The sequence below is a fragment of the Magnolia sinica genome, chromosome 1 (assembly GCF_029962835.1).
Source record: "Magnolia sinica isolate HGM2019 chromosome 1, MsV1, whole genome shotgun sequence".
NCBI lineage: Eukaryota > Viridiplantae > Streptophyta > Magnoliopsida > Magnoliales > Magnoliaceae > Magnolia > Magnolia sinica.
In genome coordinates, this window is record NC_080573.1 from 2,057,830 (window position 1) to 2,076,857 (window position 19,028).

The 19,028-nt window shown below is 41.1% G+C and overlaps 1 protein-coding gene and 1 non-coding gene across 3 annotated transcripts; both read right to left on the bottom strand.

Annotated features, from left to right (window-relative positions):
* Positions 1–9,890: 9,890 nt before the first annotated feature.
* Positions 9,891–9,974, bottom strand: LOC131223541 (small nucleolar RNA R16). The gene has a single exon (XR_009160524.1). It is a non-coding gene; the product is annotated as a small nucleolar RNA R16 (small nucleolar RNA).
* A 1,060-nt stretch (positions 9,975–11,034) lies between these two features.
* LOC131236405 (uncharacterized) lies at positions 11,035–14,854 on the bottom strand. 2 transcript variants are annotated; one of them, XM_058233531.1, is made up of 3 exons: positions 14,518–14,854; positions 12,915–12,969; positions 11,035–11,386 (listed from the first exon to the last, which is right to left on the bottom strand). In XM_058233531.1, exons 1-3 carry the CDS (start codon positions 14,606–14,608, stop codon positions 11,221–11,223), a joined length of 312 nt encoding a protein of 103 aa, XP_058089514.1. In that variant the 5' UTR covers positions 14,609–14,854; the 3' UTR covers positions 11,035–11,220. The 2 variants fall into 2 exon arrangements, with proteins under 2 accessions (XP_058089514.1, XP_058089518.1); XM_058233535.1 differs by having other exon boundaries at positions 11,035–11,383; positions 14,518–14,727.
* Between the last annotated feature and the right edge of the window lie 4,174 nt (positions 14,855–19,028).

The following is a 19,028-nucleotide window of genomic DNA, read 5'->3' on the forward strand; positions in this document are numbered from 1 at the left end:
TCAATGGCCTAGATTACAAAAAATATACGGGTAAGGAGGATCCTGGCCCTACGATCAAAACCTTGCATGGTATTTTCGCACTCACCTCAAACGCCAAAGATCGAACGGCGAAATTGCAAAAACAATATGGTTCTTTATACCGTGGTATGTCCCACTAAGTGGACAGTCAAGATACACCCATGGGAGTAGGTGTACGCACGGACGTAAGCAAGATAGTTCATCGCGAAGAACCGGAAATTACCAGTTTTTTACTCATCACTTGTTCTTTATGTCGTCGGACGCGATATTCTTGCAGTGTTTGTTGTATCGAACCCGCGGTGCTTAAAAAAGCTTTTGTAGCCAGCTTGATGTTTGTATGTAATCCACTCCGTCCATCGGTTGAGAAAATACATTTTATTTTGTAATCCCAAAATTCAGGCACCTAAATATCTCAACTCATTCACACCACAAGAAATAATTCAGATGATAGGACCATAGTCAAAACCTTTATATGGCCCACCATGATATTTATATTCCATCAAACCCGTTCAGATTATTTTCACCGGGATGAAATGAAAATCCAAACATCAACCTCGTCCAAAAGCTTTGCTGAGCCTGAAGAATGTTTCAATGGTTATCGTCCCCATCCCCTCTGCCTCCTGTGGTGTGATCTATTTAATTATTAAATCTTTCTAATTTATTTAATTATGTCCTAACATGATCTACGGCAGCCGATGGATGGAGTGGATATAAGAAATATGTCACGGTGGGCTCCACAGATCTTGTAGTTGCACGGGTTGTAGGAAACTCGCGTTCTATCTCGTCGCGGTTGTGGGCTATTAATGACTGAAATGAATGAATTTCGGTTTTTCTCGATTTCAGGCATCTAATCTGCATGGCCCGCAATGGCAACGTCATGCGGGCACGTAACCCGCGTCCCCGCGTTTCACACGCGCACGCGCGCATTTTTCTCCTTGTTGTATTCGTTGGCTTTGGTCAGCCTTTTTCTGCATGCGTAGTTATTTCATACTCCGGCTGCGCATGACGCTCGATACACACCCACTCAGGAATTGGAGATGCGCGTATTTTCCTCTTGGTTGTATTCGCTGGATAAATGGTAGTCTCAAAATCAGATTTATTGGACAATCCTAGACTCTGATTCTTGTTAGTTGAAATATGACCTTTAAATATTTTTCATTTTTAACCGTCTAATAACTGTCCACCAATCCGATGGTTAGATAGTGATTTTTGAGCCATGATACATCTAAACTGGGTCACATGATATGGACTGTTTAATTTGAATTGCTTGTATTCTAAGTATGTAATTTCCAAATGCGTGCGTGTCATCCATCTCACTCCGTCAAGAGTATCGAAGTTTCTGTCTTCTGCGTGAAAGTTATTTGATACTCCGCCTGTGTACGACGCTTGATGCGCAGGCATTCAGAAATTGTACACGTGGCAAAATGAACTCAAATTAGACCGCTTAAACTGTGGAACTTGCTTTTAATAAGTCAAGGTTCTAAGATCATATTTATCAAACAACCTCTAAGTTATGGACACCTGTTCGTTGAAATAGGACCATTGGATAAGTTCCATTTCTAACGGTCCAATAACTGCCACCAATACAAAGTCGGATAATCAAATAAGCCAGTTTTGGGTTCACGAAACGGCTAAAGTGGTTAATTTGAACTACTTGCATTCGAAGCATGCCATTTCGAAGTACCTGAGTATCATTTATCATGCTGCCAGAGTATTAAAAATCTTCTCTTTCTGCATGATCTCAGCAGAGGACATGAACATGGACATGGTGTACTCGGGTTTCAGTATTAGCGACTCGGGTACGTGTCTCGGGTGATTCAGAGTGTCCATTTGATGGAACCCGACCCGAAAATCCTATCCATCCAACCCCTGGGCTTTTCATGTTGAACGGGAACGCTTTTGTATTTTACATTAAAAGATAGGGTCTGGATTCTTCCATCCGGGTATTCGTGGGGAATCCCTATCCACGATGAAAATGATCAGATCAACGGTCTGGATCGCTAATAAATAGGCCTCACTTGCATAAGCTGAAGGACACGTGCGCTTCCCACGCGCGGATCATATGATTCCGCGGAAGCATGTGATTGTCGAGACCCGAGGCCGGGTGACCGAGGTTTTCGGTTCGTACCCGGTACGCGGATGGCCTGCAAAAGCCTTTCCCACGAACTTCATGTGACCAGAAGCTAGGTGGGGCCCACCGTGGTGTTTGTGAGAAATCCATCTAGTTCATCCATTTTTACGGATCATGTTAAGACATAAACAAAAAAAATGAGACAGATCAAAAACTCAAGTGAACCACACGATGGAACCAGTGAGGATTCAACATCCACCGTTGAAACATTCCTGGGGCCACGAAAGCATTGGATCAGGTAATATTTTTTCCTTTTCAGTTCATCCTAATAAGAATGACCTTACTAACGGTATAGATGTCATATAAACTCACCCCGGACATCAGGAAGATTTCAACGGTAGACATTTCTCTGCTCACTTTTTCGTAATGATTCGGCCCACTTGAGTTTTGGATCTGTCTCACTTTCTTTCCCATCCGAAAGGCTTTGGCAGGAACTCGGCGCACACGTAAGGTAAGGAACATACATCATGGTGGGCCCCACAGTCAGGGATCCACCGAAGCCGCAACGTCCTTTCGGTTCTTACAAGTGGGGGGCTTGGTTCCGTCATCTACATTATTTTGTGGCTGCCTACATGCATGCACAGACCATACCCGAAAGTCTCATCTATAAGATCATGCTCTGTACAAGTGGGCCAGTGATCCGTTGATCCAGACTGTTAGTTGCTGGAACCCATACTAATGGACCATCAAATACATTTAGAGGGGAACCTTTCAATTTTTCGGCTACATATTCAACTGAAAAGTGGGACCAAGAGAATAAAAAACAAAAGATGTGGTGGGCCGGGCTAGAGCAGGCGATACCCGACCACATCCGACGTGATTTAATGTAACCTGGCCCACAAGGAGCCATTTAGGTAGAAGCTCGGTGGGGCCCACCATGATGTTTTTGTGATATCCACTCGGTCCATCAGTTTCCAGAAGTCTTATGGGGGCCACTATTATGTCTATATGATATCCACCCATCCATCACCAGCTGGATGCGGATTTCCTGGGAAGGCTTTCGAATGAAGTTACTGCACAAGGATTCTGGGTGGGGCCTACTGCGATGTTTTTGAGAAATCCAACCCGTCCATCCGTTTTTCAAGATCATTTTAAGACGTGATACAAAAAATGAGTAGTATCCACAATTCAAATGAGTCACATGAGAAGAAAAAATGGGAATTTAGTGACCACCGTTTAAAATTTACATGGACACAGAAGTTTGTATCTGTCTAAGTTTTTAGTGTTTTCACTTCATCTCAGTGAAAATGATCTTATAAACTGTTTGGATGGCTTATAAACATCAAGGTGGAGCCTAGGAAAGTTTCAACGGTGGGCATTCCTTTCCCCGCTGTTTCACCTCCCAAGGCCCACTTGAGTTTTGGATCCCCTCATTTTTGATAGCATATATTAAAATGAGCTCTAAAAACCACTAGACAGGTTTGATTTCTCAAAAGCAATTCAGTGGGCCCCACCCAGAATCCTTGTGCAGGAACTTCCTGATAAAGGCTTTCGCAGTAAATCCGCGTCCTCACCATCTGACATGAAGGAGATGCAAAACCCAAATGGGCCGGAAACGGATTGGCTACTCCGCCCTGTGGCCCCACCATGATATATGTGTTTCATCCATTTTCACATATTATTTTATTACATGATCCCAAAAACTAGAGGGATGTAAATCTCAGGTGGACCACACCACATGAAAACAATAGTGATTGGATATCAACCATTAAAATCCTCCCAAGGCCCACAATACTGTTTATTTGACATCCAATCTGTTAATTAGGTCATACAGGCTCAGATGAAAAGAAAAAACAAATATCATCTTGATCCAAAACTTTTATGGCCCCCAAAATGTTTTTAACCGTCAACCCTCATTCAACTCTGTTTCCTGTAATGTGGTCCACTTGAGATTTGGATATAACTCATTTTTGGACTGAAATCGTAAAATGATATGTAAAAACAGATGGATGGCATGGATGAACCACATATATCATGGTGGGGCCACATAGCACCGACCACCAGTGTCAGGGGGAGTAGCCAATCCGTTCCCAAATGGGCCCCACTACACGAAATAGCGAGGATAGGTAGGGCCAACCATGATGTTTTAATGGAAGCTCCATGGAACCACCATGGAGTCTGCATTCTATCCAAACAGTTCATAATGGCACATCACATGGACATCGAGGCGGGCCTCACGGAGCCTCCACTGGGGTTATAGGAAATTAGAAGCTGATGGGCTGGTGTACCTCACATCAGTTATATAGCTGCTGTATTGACGCCAACAAGTTTTGTGGGCCTAATTATGAGATATGTGTTATATCCAAATTATCCATCTATTTGATTAGCTAGTCTTAAGTCTTAAGAGTAAAGATAAGACTGATATAAATTTCAAGTGGACCACACTACAAAAAGCAGTAGGGGATTGAACGCCTACCATTGAAACCCTTTTTGGGGTCACAAAAGTTTTTGATCAATATGAAATTTGTCTTTCCTCTTCATTGAGGTCTCTGTGACCTTATGAACATATTGGATGGAAAATAAACGTTCTGGTGGGCCCTACTAATTTTTAACGAATTTTTAACAGTGAAAATGATTATCTCCGCTGCTATTTGTGGTGTGGTCCAGTTGATTTTTGGATACTAATCGTTTTTTGGATAGTTTTCTAAAATGATCTCTAAAAATAGATGAACGGTGTAGATATAATATATACATCACTGTGGAGCCCGTGCAACTTTGATCTCCTTTGAACCGTTCGTACAACTGGGAGCTGGAGGAGCGTCCGTGCTCGTCTTTGCACGACACGTACCTACAGCAGCTATACAGCTGGTGTGAGGTACACCAGCCAATCCGCTTCCCAGGAAATTCAATCCCATCTACGGCCCAAGCCCCGTCCCGAGCTTGACCTGACCCAACGACCAAAGCACAAATGACCTTGACCAGAGCATAGAACGGTTGCTACTCGGGCCTGCGTTTGATTGCACCAAGTATCGTGAAATTTCACAATATTTCGTGCATCGAAACGCGTCAAACAATAGCATAGGAATCTAGGCCCAAGCCTAGCCCATGGTGGGCCAAACATGAAGACCGAGTGTGGTGGGCCCACAGACACCCTTTCTCTATATTTGTGAGTAGACCCTTTAGATATTCTAGATTACGGTGGGGTCCAATATATAAAAGCTTCGATCAAAGAAAAACTCAGATGCTCTGGCAGAGTGTGATGGATGATACGCAGGTACATAAAAATTGCACACGTCTAATACAACTAATTCAATTAAATTTTCCAAGTTGTGGGTCCCCGCTTGGATGTATCATGAACTAAAAATTATGCTTATTTGATTATGGAGCTATCAGATTGGTGGACCATTTATTGGACGGTCAAAATGAAGAATATCCAATGGACATATTCAGTCAAAATAAGTCTCCATAAATGAATGGTTAGGATTACTCAACCAATCTGATTTTGGGACTGCAACTTAATGTTACTGAGTCCTCCGTGTCAAACCCCATAAGCTGCCAGAGTATCAAATCATTCGTCCTATCGTGCATGTACCCTTTCTTAGAAGTTCCCCCGAACACATCCCAACGTATTCCCATACGGTACGTCAGGACTTTGTATGGTGGAGAAAAAACAATCCGGGTCATCTTTCAATGATCCAAGCCGTTGATATTACAATTCTCACTTTGTACGGTGGAAAGACAACAATTAAAAGTTCCCGCTATGATTATTTCAACCATTTGATATGTTGGTCCTTTTACTTTGAACATGAACAGCCACTGTAACCTTCATTCAATCAAAGACCTGCAATATTCCACTTGAGATTATTTTTTTCCCCTATCAAATAAACGTTTTGTATCATTCAAAAGGCCTAAATCCAACGGCTAAAATCCAGACGTTTATTTCTATAATACGTCGGGATGTATTCGGACCACAGCTGGTAAGTTCCCCCGGTCAGAAGCTAGGTAGGGTCCATCGTGATGTTTACGAGAAATCCAACCGTTCAATCCGTTTTTCCAGATAATATTGACGTACAGAATTAAAAATGAGGTTGATTAAAAACTCTAATGGACCACACGAAAGGGAAACAGTGGAAATTGAATTCCCACCGTTGAAACATTCCCGAGGCCACAGAAGTTTTACGTCATGCTAATTTTTTGTGTTTTTAGTTCATCCCAGTTGGAAAGATCTTATGAACGCTTTGGATGGCACATAAACATCAAGGTGGACCCGTAGAAAGTTTCAACGGTAGGCATTTCCCTCCCCACTGTTTCCTGTCATGTAGCTCATTTGACTTTTACATTAGTCTCATTTTTTCTCTCATGTTCTAATATGATCTTAAAAAACGGATAGACGTTGTAGATTTCTCGAAAACATCACGGTGGGCCCCACTTAGCTTCAACGGCAGGAAATTCCTGAGCTCGGCTGTAGCAGACAATCCACGTCTTACATCGATCAAACCTCTTTTCAGAAAATAATTATTAATCCAACGTCACCTTGCCCTTCATTGTATTCGCTGGCTTTATGTCTCTTATCTTATGCTGTTATGCGTGGGGAGTTATTCGATGCTCTGGCTGTGTATGACGTTTGATATGCAGGCACTCAAAAATGGTACACGTGGAGAAAAAAAAGATAAAATTAAACCAACTAAATCGTGTAACTGTCTATTTCTAAGCCAAAGTTCGGAAATCAGATTCATTGAACAATCCTAACTTCTGATTTGTGGACAAGTGCTTGTTGAAATAGGACCGTTGGACAACTTTCATTTTCAACCGTCCAATATTTTTCCACCAATTTATTATTTGGATAATCGCATATGCTAATTTCGAGTATGATGATACATGTAGGCTGGGACCCATAGTTTGGACACCTTAATTTGAATTGCTTTTATATCGAGGGTGCAATTTGTAGGCGCCCGTGTATCATCTTTCCCACTGCCGGAGTATTCTCTTTGCGCATGATCCTTCGCCCGAGGACAAGTGCATATCACACTCGGCTTTGGTTCCATGCTTCGGTGATTCAGGACATTGATTTGATGGAAGACGATCGTATCCGTCCAACCTGTTGAACGTGGATGATTGTGTTTGAGAGTGGATTGCCTGTGACCCGGGCACACAGATATCTCTGTGCCCAGAGCTGTGTGGAACCCATAGAGATGTCCATGGCAAATCCACTCCGTCCATCTGGTTTTAAAAGGCCACGACAAGACAGAATTATAAAAATCAGGTAAATCCAAAACTCATGTGGGCCTTTGTTTCAGGATGATATCTGCTCCTATATTTTATCTGAGTGTTAGTAATTCTATAAACGGTTTGGATGGCATATAAACATTATGGTCAGCTCGAAGAAGGTTTCAACGGTGGACGTTGCTTTTCCCATTGTTTTGTTGGTGTGGGCCACCTGAGTTTTCGGATCTGCCTGATTTTTATTATCATATCCTATTGTGGACTTTCAAAACGGATGGACCGAATGGATTTGACAACGACATCTCTGTGGATCCCACACAGCCCCGGGCACAGAGATATCTATGTGCCCCTGCTGACATGCAATCCGTTTCCATTGTGTTTTATTTAAAGCGTATGTCCATTGTCCACATAGCACCAATGAAGGGACTAGATTCCGTCGTGGGTATTTCAGAAGAATCCCTATCCACAATTGGAAGGAACAGATCAACGGTCTGGAACGCCGATACATAGCCCCACTTGCAAGGCTGGGTGCACTTTGACCGCTCATGGATCATATCATTCCCTGGGAAGCATACGATTCTTGCAGTATGCTCGGGTCTTTTGAGTTCATCCGTTTCTCTACCTCATTTTACGACGTGATCCCAATACATAAGTGGATCACAGATGGGCCACACCAGTGGAAACGGTGGTGTATGATCATTAAAAACTTTTTGTGGCGTAGACAGGCTGATAAAGCTGATAAAATTCTACTGTCCCGATGAATGGATAAATCCGAACCTCAGTTCAAACCCTAATTCAAACTCTAAACCTTGGCCTAAAGATCGTGACTTTTGAAACCAGGTTCAATTAAGTTAGGTCACAGTGTCAACTCATTGAATTATTTTGAATTAACTTGATGACCTAGAATTCAGCCAACTCACTTAGTCAACCCAAAGCCTCAAACAAGCTCAAGACTAAGCTTAAAAGTCCAAATTCATAAACCCAAAAGAAATTCACAGCTAAGACGATAAGTGAACATCAAAGCAGTCAGAGATCCCTCCATATGTAAGACCACCCGCCAAGACAAGGAGAAACTTGTGCCTTGGGTAGGACGTATGGCAAACACCTTGCTTCGGCAGGGAGATCCCCACGAGCGCCAGACCTCCCCTTATATGTCACGTGGTGTTCTAGAACATATGGCAAATACCTTGCAAACACCTTGTATAAATGCGTCAAGGTGGAAAATTACTTTTTTGTCCCTCATTTGAACTTAAAATTATTTTTTTGCCAAGCAATCTAGCCATCTAGATTATGCCACATAGTGATCTAGAATATCATCCATCCAAGCCCTTCTTAACCCCAAACTTGTTTAAAATCTCTAGAAAACTAGACTTAGAGATATAAATAACCACGGTCCCTTCTCATTTCAAACATTTTTTCCTTCAAAAAACCCCTTAAGCTTCCCTTAGTTATCTTAGCTGTCTCATCCCTCCACCAAGAAGAGTGATAGCGAGGAAGAGAGCCTAACCTTAGTCTGGCCCTAATCCTAACTGATCAAGCCAGCCAAGTTCCAATACAAGACACTCGATGTAATTCTTATGATAATACCGTTCATCCAACTGTCCAAATTCGAAGCAATTTCATCAAATCCCCATGCATTAGCATTATACAACATCTACACCATTCTCAACCCCTTTCTTGACAAAGTCATCAACTCTATATTAAATTGCATTCCACACCTAATCAATCCGAACATATGCTCTGATGCTTGCCGATATAATCAAATCCTACCCATCAAAAATCCTGATCAGATGGTTATTATATCATACACATTGCATCATATATATAAACATTCATGCATCCAATTAGTATAAACATATGCTCTGCAACTTGTCGATATATTCAGATTATGCCCATGAGAAACTTGTGTTGATTTGCATTTAGCAATACACTACATGCCATTGCATTATTAAAGTATATGAATCAAAACTAATCATCAAAGATAGTTTAATCCTACAAAGTAAAGACTATACGTTTGTATGGGTAAAGTGGGGTGCCTAACACCTTCCCTATTTGTAATCGCGTTCCTCACCTTAAATCTCTTAACACAAATCAAATAGTCATGGTAGGGTACGGCATCTTTGGATCCTCTCTCCTAACATTTCTATAAGGTCTAATCAATTGGCTAGTGGTGAGTCTCGTCAAACATAACACCCTTTCAAATATACTAGTGCAAAAGCCCTCCAAAGAGATAACCCCTTGAAGCCATGAGTAAATTCCGTTCTGAATACAACATCCACATGCAGGCCACAAAAGTTTTGGATCAAGCCAATCTTTGCATCTACCCTCCATCTATGAACGTATTGGATGGCAAATAAGAATTATGTTGGGCCCTAGGAAGTTTTTAATAGTGAGCACTCAATCACCACTGTCATGTGAGGAATTCTGCTCCACCTGAGATTTGGATTAGCTTAATTTTTGGGACCAAGTTCTTAAAATGGGCTGGAAAAACAGATGGACGGCTTGGATATACTACAAATCATCAAGGTGGGCCCTACATTTTTTTTAAAAAAAAAATCTCTTTTTTTTTCAAGATTAAGAAGGCATCAGATAATAAGCGCAGTTTGTAGTCCACATGACAATTCGGTGTGTAGGATAAGATTGTGTATCATCACTTGCCTCCTCAACATTTCCAAATAAAATCAAATAGCACTTAATTTCAATGTGGGCCCAACATATATATGACAGCATTTCGATTTTTTTTTCCTAGATTCAACTAGAAAGGTGCCCAAGAGACAAAAACATGGATAAATGGGCCGGGCTTATGATGGCTGAGGCTCAGGACATCCTAGACCTAGTAATACTAGACCCAAGACCCGTTCGGATCTTGGGTCGAATCAAGCCCAAGGAGCCTCTCGTGTAATTTCTCCATGTCGGTAGGATGCAATATACATACGAAAGAACATTCGGGTTTACCATGGTCGGGTCCCAGACTGAACTGACCCGACGACAAAATGACCGACGACCTTGACCCGAGCTAGATCCATAATAATCAAGGCCTAACCATGGCCTACATGGGGGCAAACCCAGACACAATGAGTTCGCCCACGCACCGACACCCTTTTTCAAGAGTTGTAAGCAAGCCCTTCAGATCTTCCACATTACAATGGGGTCCAACAAAAAACGGTTTGGATCAAAGAAAATGGTGGGGTCCACACTAAAAGTCTGAAAAACCAATTACATTGTGCATTTCCTCTTTCTGAAAATAAATAGTACCCTCGTTTTTCAAGCTAATATATCCCTTTCTCTACAGTTAGCCACACTAATGAATGCCCCACCCACCTAAAATTTCCCATATGCCTGACCCAGCAAACTGGGCTACCCAATAACCAGCTACAAATGAAAAAAATGTATCAACGGTCAACATTCAATCTAGCCTCCAAACGTGTATGGGCGATAGTTAACATTCACTATACAGATCACCGAAGCACGCAGTCAAGATTGTATCGGTGGCGTGAGCTCAAAGTCGTTTCCGACACTTCATGGGGTCCACTTGATGGACGGGTCAGAATACAGGGCATTCGTCCCAAATCAAATCGAGAGATGTGAGGCCATTCCACATGACTGTCCCCCAAAAGATGAAGTTCCAACTTTCAGTGGCTCGCCAAAGTCCAACCCAACAGGATACCTCGGAGGACAGCGAAAGCCATGATGCATCCGTCCACGTAGAAGAGTCAAGCACATGAGTAAACAGCGCCGATGAAAGATTACCAAATCACCGACAGATATTTAAAATTTTTAAATGCAACTAATCAGCAAATGCAAACAAACAAGCTGAACAAAACTGCCACTGAAATTACAAACCGCGTGCTGCCTCTACCTTTTCTCTCCATTCACAAGCTGCTGCAGCCGAGAATAATAATTTTTCCTTAGTCATACAAGGACTTTGCGGACTGGATTCTCGACACCTTGCTTTTGCCCTTTGAAATCTTCTCCTCTGACTTTTCACTTTTAGATATGGCTTTCTCGATGGCCTTCTGCTTCCTAATGTTCTTCGATCTTCTTGTCTGTGCTGCTGTCTTCTTCATCTTTCTGCTTCAAAAGTGTACAGTAAAAGGAGAAATACACATCAAAAAAGTGCAGGGTTTCATACTATGCACATTATATCATTGTCTTCTATCAAAGGAAAAAAGAAAAAGAGAACATCATATCATTGTCTGGGATGTCAAAATACACATTCGCTTGTGGTCCCACATGGCAACATTGAATGATGTAGGACAATTTTTTTTTAATGGTAAAAGCTTTCGGACCAAATGGGATGACATCGGATTCATGTATCAGGTGGGGCTGACTGTTTAGACGATCTGCCCAGAGATCTCAGGCCAAAGTTGAGGTAGGCCACATGTATGAAAACATGGTGGAAGTAAAAACTTGCAAGCTTTTCTTTAGAGCGCAATGTCTGACCTACCGGATTGTTGACCAGTATTTCAGGGCAGATTGCGTTTATGGTAGGGGCCACAACGATACACGGTTTAAAATGTCTCCTCAGATGGCACCTGTGGCTGCAGTGCGCATGGGGCCAGCAAACCTCTTTGGAATATTACAATTTACTGTTTGAATCCAACCTCCTATTTTAATCACATGGAAAATGATTCTTGATTTGATTTGAATCCAATCGATAACATTTGTAGGTGGATTGTAAGATTAACTCGAAAATGGAGTCGACAACACTTTCTTGATTGTTAATGATTTTGAACTTTGTTTTAAGCTGTGTTTGGATGCACCACCAAATTGAATTCTGACCATTCAGTTTAATCAATGGCTTTTGCTAGTATTCATAATGGGGAGTTAGCCACCAAATTGCAGTAAAATCCCTTTCAAGTTCAATTAGAAAGTAACATAGCACAACTTGGACCCAACTCTCTAAGTGCAAAAATACTGAGGTCACTACAGTTCGGTCATTTCCACTTCACCGAACTCACCACCATCACCAAAATCATAGCCTTTCTCAGAGCAATTTGGAGTTGGCTTTAAATGGTAGATTGGCAAAAAACTTACAATCAGCTAACCCACATACATCAACCTTCTTTTAACCAGGCTCCTGGGACCGGCCATGCGAGAGGTTCACACTAAAACCACTCATATGCCAAAATGGTCCCACCCAGTATTGACCCCAACCACAACTATTTACATGCACGGCCCAAAGGCAAGCAAATCCAGTTGGTCTGCCATGCATGAAACAGCCAAACCATTTAACATACTTTAATTAGGGCTGAGGATGCCCCTACTTCATTGAGCTAATTATTACAATTCAATTCTCTAGCTGATCCAAACATACCCTATTGGATTAAAGATGATGTAGACACGACATGGAGTTCTCAAAAGACAGGTTTAAAAAAATGTTAGAAAATGGTTGGCATTTTCCTTTGCGTTTTTTTTTTCCCCACATTTTGATTCATCGCCATCCCTTATCCCAACTAAGTCGGGTCGGTTTTCTAAATATTTTGATTAATTTATTAAAAAAATAGTGAAAGAAACTTGGTTTGCTACAAATTTACACTCTTGTTCAATCTATAGAACACCAAACAATACAAACAATAATCTCAGGATTAGAAGCGCCAACCTGCTCATAACTCCAAGAGCTGGGTTTGAATCTGCTACTTCTGACGTATCCATCGCTGCATATACAGTCAAAGCTTAGGAAAATGTCTATAACAGCATACCAAACAGTTAAACAGGAATGGATATTGTATGAGATCCCATAGAAATTCAAAGGTACAGATCTACATCTGCAAATTCAACATAGAATGGATGACATAGTTGAGCAAGAGTCAATGATCCAATTGGTTTGTGTGGTCTACCAGTCCAATCGGATGGCCCGGGTGGATCACGCAAGTGTCCAGAATGGACCCCCTTCATTGTAGACTGGATGTAACACAGACCATATTCAGGATATGTTGGGAAGAACTTTTAAATTTTAAATCTTTCAGTAGTTGATATTTTCCTATTTGGATTTGAAATTTACATGTCGAGATTTAGGGCATGATCTAAATATAAAATTAGTAAAGTGCATTCCCGTAAGATCTCTTTGAATCTTTATCTTTTGACTTTGGTCTTTGTAAAGACCCCTAAGACCATAGGTATGGATAGAGTTGATGAGTGGAGATTGGAATTTTATTTTACTTTTTTAAAAGTGAGGTTTGGGATAAAATATGCCCTTGTAGAGTGAGAAAACCCTAAAAAATCTACCTCTTTGAATTGTGAAATTTATGCAAAGTTTATAGTATTTCTTAGTATCGTATTTACGGAAAGGAGAAAGCCTTCAAATGCATTTACTTTTCTTTCATCTCCAACTTCTAAACAATGTAGATTGTAATTTGGAGCCAAGACTGTAAATGCGAATGCCAAAGAAGGTACTTGAAATGCACAAAACTGCAATTAGAGGTTTGGTGCCATTGCAAACATGGTTTGAAAAATCGTCCAACACAACTCAATATCATGTGGATCATCTCAGTTTCAGTCCAAAACAGGCCCCAGAAATGATTGCGGTCCAATTACAGGTCTTGGGAGTAATTATAGGTCCCGGGAGTGACTAGAGTGGGATTACAGATCCCAGGAACGATTACAACCCAATTACAGGTCCCGGGAACTTCTACAGCCCGATTACAGGGCCCGGGAACGATTAAGGTCCGATTACAGGTCCTGGGAATGATTACGGGCGGATTATAGATCCCAGGAACGATTAGGATTCAATTAGAGTCGCACTCCGCAACCACTACTTAAAACCAAGGGTTGTGAATTAAAATGGTTCCACCCCACTTCGGTCATTTCCTCTATCACGAACTAAATGAATTTCAGTCCAGTTCAAACAAGCATCCGAACAAACAGTTAGGGCCTGTTTGGTTGCCCAACTAAAAACGAGTTCAATCTCATTTTAGTCAATCGAATTACGCATTAGAGATCATATTTCTATTTCGGTAAGGATTAAAACAATCTTGATAAGCAACAATAATAATTAATTGGCAACCAAACAGTCCACAGATTCCAAATTGCAATTATATGGCTTGGAAGGAATACATACAGAGATCTAATTCACCGAGTTGACACAAATCCACTCGAAATCTCGGAAGAATAGAATTCATACAGTAAAAGAAAAAATCGGCCGAGTCGACACGGACTCTGGTCGTTGTAAACTTGAATGATCTGAGTCAAGGACGAGTCGTTACCTTGAGGAGGATTTGCATCAGTAGTATGTGTGGAGATCTCCATCGAATCGGCGCCCTTTTTGTTATCCTTCTTGTTCCTATTCTTCGCCATGGCTGTATTTTCGGACTCCTAGGGTTTCTCCTTCGTTCGTTGGGAATAAGAAAAACCCTGATTTCTTCCCCCTTTGCTCCAACTTGGAGAGATTATAATACGATCGTCGACGGAGGATGGTATACTGGGGTTTTAGTTTGTACGAGTGGGGCCCATGAGTTCGTGATCCAGACCGTTGGTCTGATAAACCATAACGTAGAAAACGGTAGTGAATCATCCACCTTACATTTGCGACGGTTGTACAGAGATCCAGACCGTCTGTTTAGTGACCCGATTGTTGATGGAGCATAACCGCAACCGAATACCGAACTCCTACAACCGGTTGTATGGTACTACCCACTTGTGCAACTACCGAGCTCAATGTGGGGCCCACCGTGATTTATTTGTTTTAAATCCACTCGGTCCATCCATTTCGCCAGCTCATTTTATGGCCTGATCCCAAAAAATAAGTGGATCCAAGTCTCAGATGGTCCACACGCAAGGAAATAGTGATGATTGAACACACCATTAAAAACTTCTTGCGGACAGTAATGTTGACTTGCCATCCAACCTGTGGAACAAGGTCACGTACCTGAGCATAAGGAAAACACAAATATCCGCTTGATCCAAAACTTTTGTAGCCAGCAGGATTAGAGCTGTACATGAACAGACTTACGCTCGGTAACTCACTAGACTCGGCTGGAAAAAGCTCGGCTCGGGTCGGATTGAAATGCTGTGCAAACTGAGCCAAGCCCTTTTTTGGGAGCTTCGAGTTGAGTCCGAGCTGGACCTAGCTCGACTTGGTATTGAGCTCGACTCGACTCGAATCGAATCGAGTTTAAGTGAATATATAAGGATTTTAAATAAAAAACCCTCATTTCATCATACCTTACCCAGCAAGCAGCAACCTAGCCCTAACCTATTTCTTCGTCCAAATCACCCTAATCGCCCTACCCTAACCTAAATCAGCCGTCCATTCTCCATCGCCCGGCCAAATCCCTTTTTCCAACTTCTGTCAGGATGATCTCCTCTCTTTGGGTGAGTCATCTCCTCTACTCTCTTCACTTTTCTCGGCGAAAACTCAGCTCGAACTGGATTGAGCTGCTTGCCGAGCCGAGCATGAACCGCTGTTCCAAACTCAAAGGTCAAGTCGCCTCAAGCATGAGCTGAGACTCGGGCTGTCTGAGTCGAGCACGAGCTGGGCAAAGCTCGGCTCGGCTCGGCTCAACTCGTGTACACCTCTACCCAAGATGTTTTTAAGGTGGCCATTCAATTACTACTGTTTCCTGTGGTGCAGTCCACCTGAGATTTGGATCTACTTTATTTGTCGCCTATTCGGAACATGGGATTAAGAATGTGAAATTACATTTGGTATAATATAAACTTTATACCTTGTTTGATTTGATGAGAATGATTAGATTAATTTTAGTATTTGACCTTCCACTCCCAAACCAAGATACAGGAGGAATATTTATGGTGAATTCCATAGTGTTTATGGTGAATTTAGAAATTCACTACATCTATTGGGGCCACGTTGATGCGTGTATTTCATCCACTCTGTTCATCCATATAAGCCCTCTACATGTGACACTTCAGTTGCATGTAAATATAGGTGACTGGTGTCTATGAAATCTTGTCCACTGAATATTGATTAGAATTTCAAAGTCCACCAAATATTGATTTCATGTAAAGTAGTATTTTTATCGAAGGAAGAATTTGATTCAAGTATGGGAGTGGATAGTCAAAATATCACAAGTATTTATGGGCATAATCATTGTGTAATAATGATGTTAATTCCATCTAATATAATTCAATGTTACTTAATCCCGCATCTAGAATTGGCTTTTCTTTATATAATATCATCCATTTTAAAGCATTAATAAAAGCGGTGGTTAAAATTTAACATACCACCTAATGTCATCCATTTTAAAGCATTAACAAAAGCATATTCATTTATATTCATTGGTGGTGAAGGTAGTGGGGGCCTGTTAGAGCTCAACTAGCTCTAACCTAAACCATCAATACTCCTAATCAAAGGTATTCTACAAATTCTCACATGTGGCCGTCTGCAATGTTTACGTTAGATCCACCTTAATGTCTCGGTGTGTCACTCCATTTTAGCTATGGGGCACAATATCAGTCATGTTAGTGATTTAGGTGGACCACACGATTGGAATCTATTTATGAGGCGATGCTCATCCTCCAAACTATTTTCCTTCGTATGGCTTACTTAAATCACGGTTGAGCTTGATTTTTGGTCTTGACAAAATAAGCTGGGCATCCCTCTACTAATTGTTTCCCTGCGTATAGCTCACCTTAATCAAACATTGGGTTAATTTTTGGGTCCTACATATAAAATGGGATGACACACTTAGGAATTGAAGTAGATTTCACTTAAACATCGTCATGGGCCCACCATTCTTAAAGTCAAATTCATGTGATTTTCATGCCTAATGCCACCACATGATCCATGGCAATTGGGGCTGAAATCGTGCCTCCTCCCAATTATATCAAAATGAATGAATCAGCGGTAAATGGAATTTATAAACCTTGTCAAATGCAAGCATTTTATTATTATAACCTATTATCACCAAATTCATGCTTCCAAAAGACTCCAAATCTTCACCCATTTGAGACATTATTTACAAACCTAGCTACATAGTTTTTCACCATTTAAAAAATGGTGGTCACTCTTCAAACATACACATGCCACTATGGAAATCTTACTTGTCTAAATTGGTGACCAGTTGCAGATTGAGCATAATTAGAAATTTTAACTGATGGGGCAATTTTAACCATCTGACTTTCCCTCTTAATTCTAAGCGCTCACCGAACAATTTTCCATGCATTTAAATTGCAATGTAATGTTCATTTAGTAGCAATTTAATAGCATTAATCATACACACCAATTAGTATTGGCCTAGGTTAGGCTTGGACCAATCTTCTACTTTGTAGGCCAGGCTTGGACAGACCCTTTGATAACCCTATATGCAAATGATTTACAAGTTGTGACTTCCAAGTGAATTTCCTCTCTTAAACACCACTTGTAAGTGACTTTCATGCAACTTACTTTTCAATTTCAAAACTTACAAGTTGTGACTTTCAAGTGAATTTCCTCTCCTGGACACTACCTGTAATTGACTTTCATGTAACCCGCTTTTCAATTACAAAACTTACAGCTTGTGACTTCCAAATGAATTTCCCCTCCGAAACACCACTTGTAAATGACTTTCATGTAATTCACTTTTCAATTGCAAAACTTACAAGTTATGGCTTCCAAGTGAATTTTCTCTCCTAAACACCACCTATAAGTGACTTTCATGCAACTCACTTTTCAATTACAAAGCTTACCGGTTGTGACTTCCAAGTGAATTTCCTCTCCTAAACATTACTAGTGACTTTCATGTAACTTACTTTTCAATTACAAAACTTACAAGTTGTGACTTCCAAGTAAATTTCATCTCTTAAACATTACCTGTAAGCGACTTTCATGTAACTTGCTTTTCAATTACAAAACATATAGCTTGTGACTTCCAAGTGAATTTCCTCTACTAAACAGCACCTGTAAGTGACTTTCATGTAACTCACTTTTCAATTACAAAACTTACGGGTTGTGACTTCTAAGTCAATTTCCTCTCCTAAGCATAAGTAGTAAGTGACTTTCATGTAACTTACTTTTCAATTACAAAACTTACAAGTTGTGACTTCCAAGTAAATTTCATCTCTTAAACATTACCTGTAAGCGACTTTCATGTAACTTGCTTTTCAATTACAAAACTTATAGCTTGTGACTTCCAAATGAATTTCCTCTCCTAAACACCACTTGTAAGTGACTTTCATGTAACTCACTTTTCAATTACAAAACTTATGGGTTGTGACTTCCAAGTGAATTTCCTCTCCTAAACATCACCTGCAAGTGGTGACTTCCATGGGGTCCTCGCTCTTACTCAGGGGGTAGACTCTTAGGAGTTTTAACACCTGGTTGAGCGTTCGAGTACCCATGGGTGGTGAAATCCCACTACAACGTGAGTGTGTGGTAGTGTGTGCCCGTGTGTAAAAAAAAAAAAGTAGTGATTTCCATGTAAGTCACTTTTCAATTATAAAACTTACAAGCATCCAAAGAACCCTTTAGTAGGGTTGTCAATGGGCCAGGCATAGGCCAGCCAAAATCAAAATTTTAAATAGTCCTGGCCTCCAGCAGCCTGGATTTGGGCTGAGCCGAAAAGCATGGGTATTGAGTCTATACTAAGTTTTCAAGCCCATATCAGGCTCTATAGCCCAACCCATCGATGGTTTCTATGAGCCGGTTTGCTTGGACAGGGCTCAACCCAAGTCCACCCCATTAACTAAAATGGGCCATATTTTCTAACCCGAGCTGGACCCACTACCCATTTAGCTTAGTCGACAGGCTAGTTGACGCACAGGTCGATCAACCTATTGC

Coding starts and splice junctions, on each gene's coding strand:
- LOC131236405 (XM_058233531.1), bottom strand. CDS start 14,608: ATGGCGAAGAATAGGAACAAGAAGGATAACAAAAAGGGCGCCGATTCG. Junction 12,970..14,517: donor TGATGCAAATCCTCCTCAAG/GTAACGACTCGT, acceptor CTGTATATGCAG/CGATGGATACGTCAGAAGTA. Junction 11,387..12,914: donor GCTCTTGGAGTTATGAGCAG/GTTGGCGCTTCT, acceptor ACACTTTTGAAG/CAGAAAGATGAAGAAGACAG.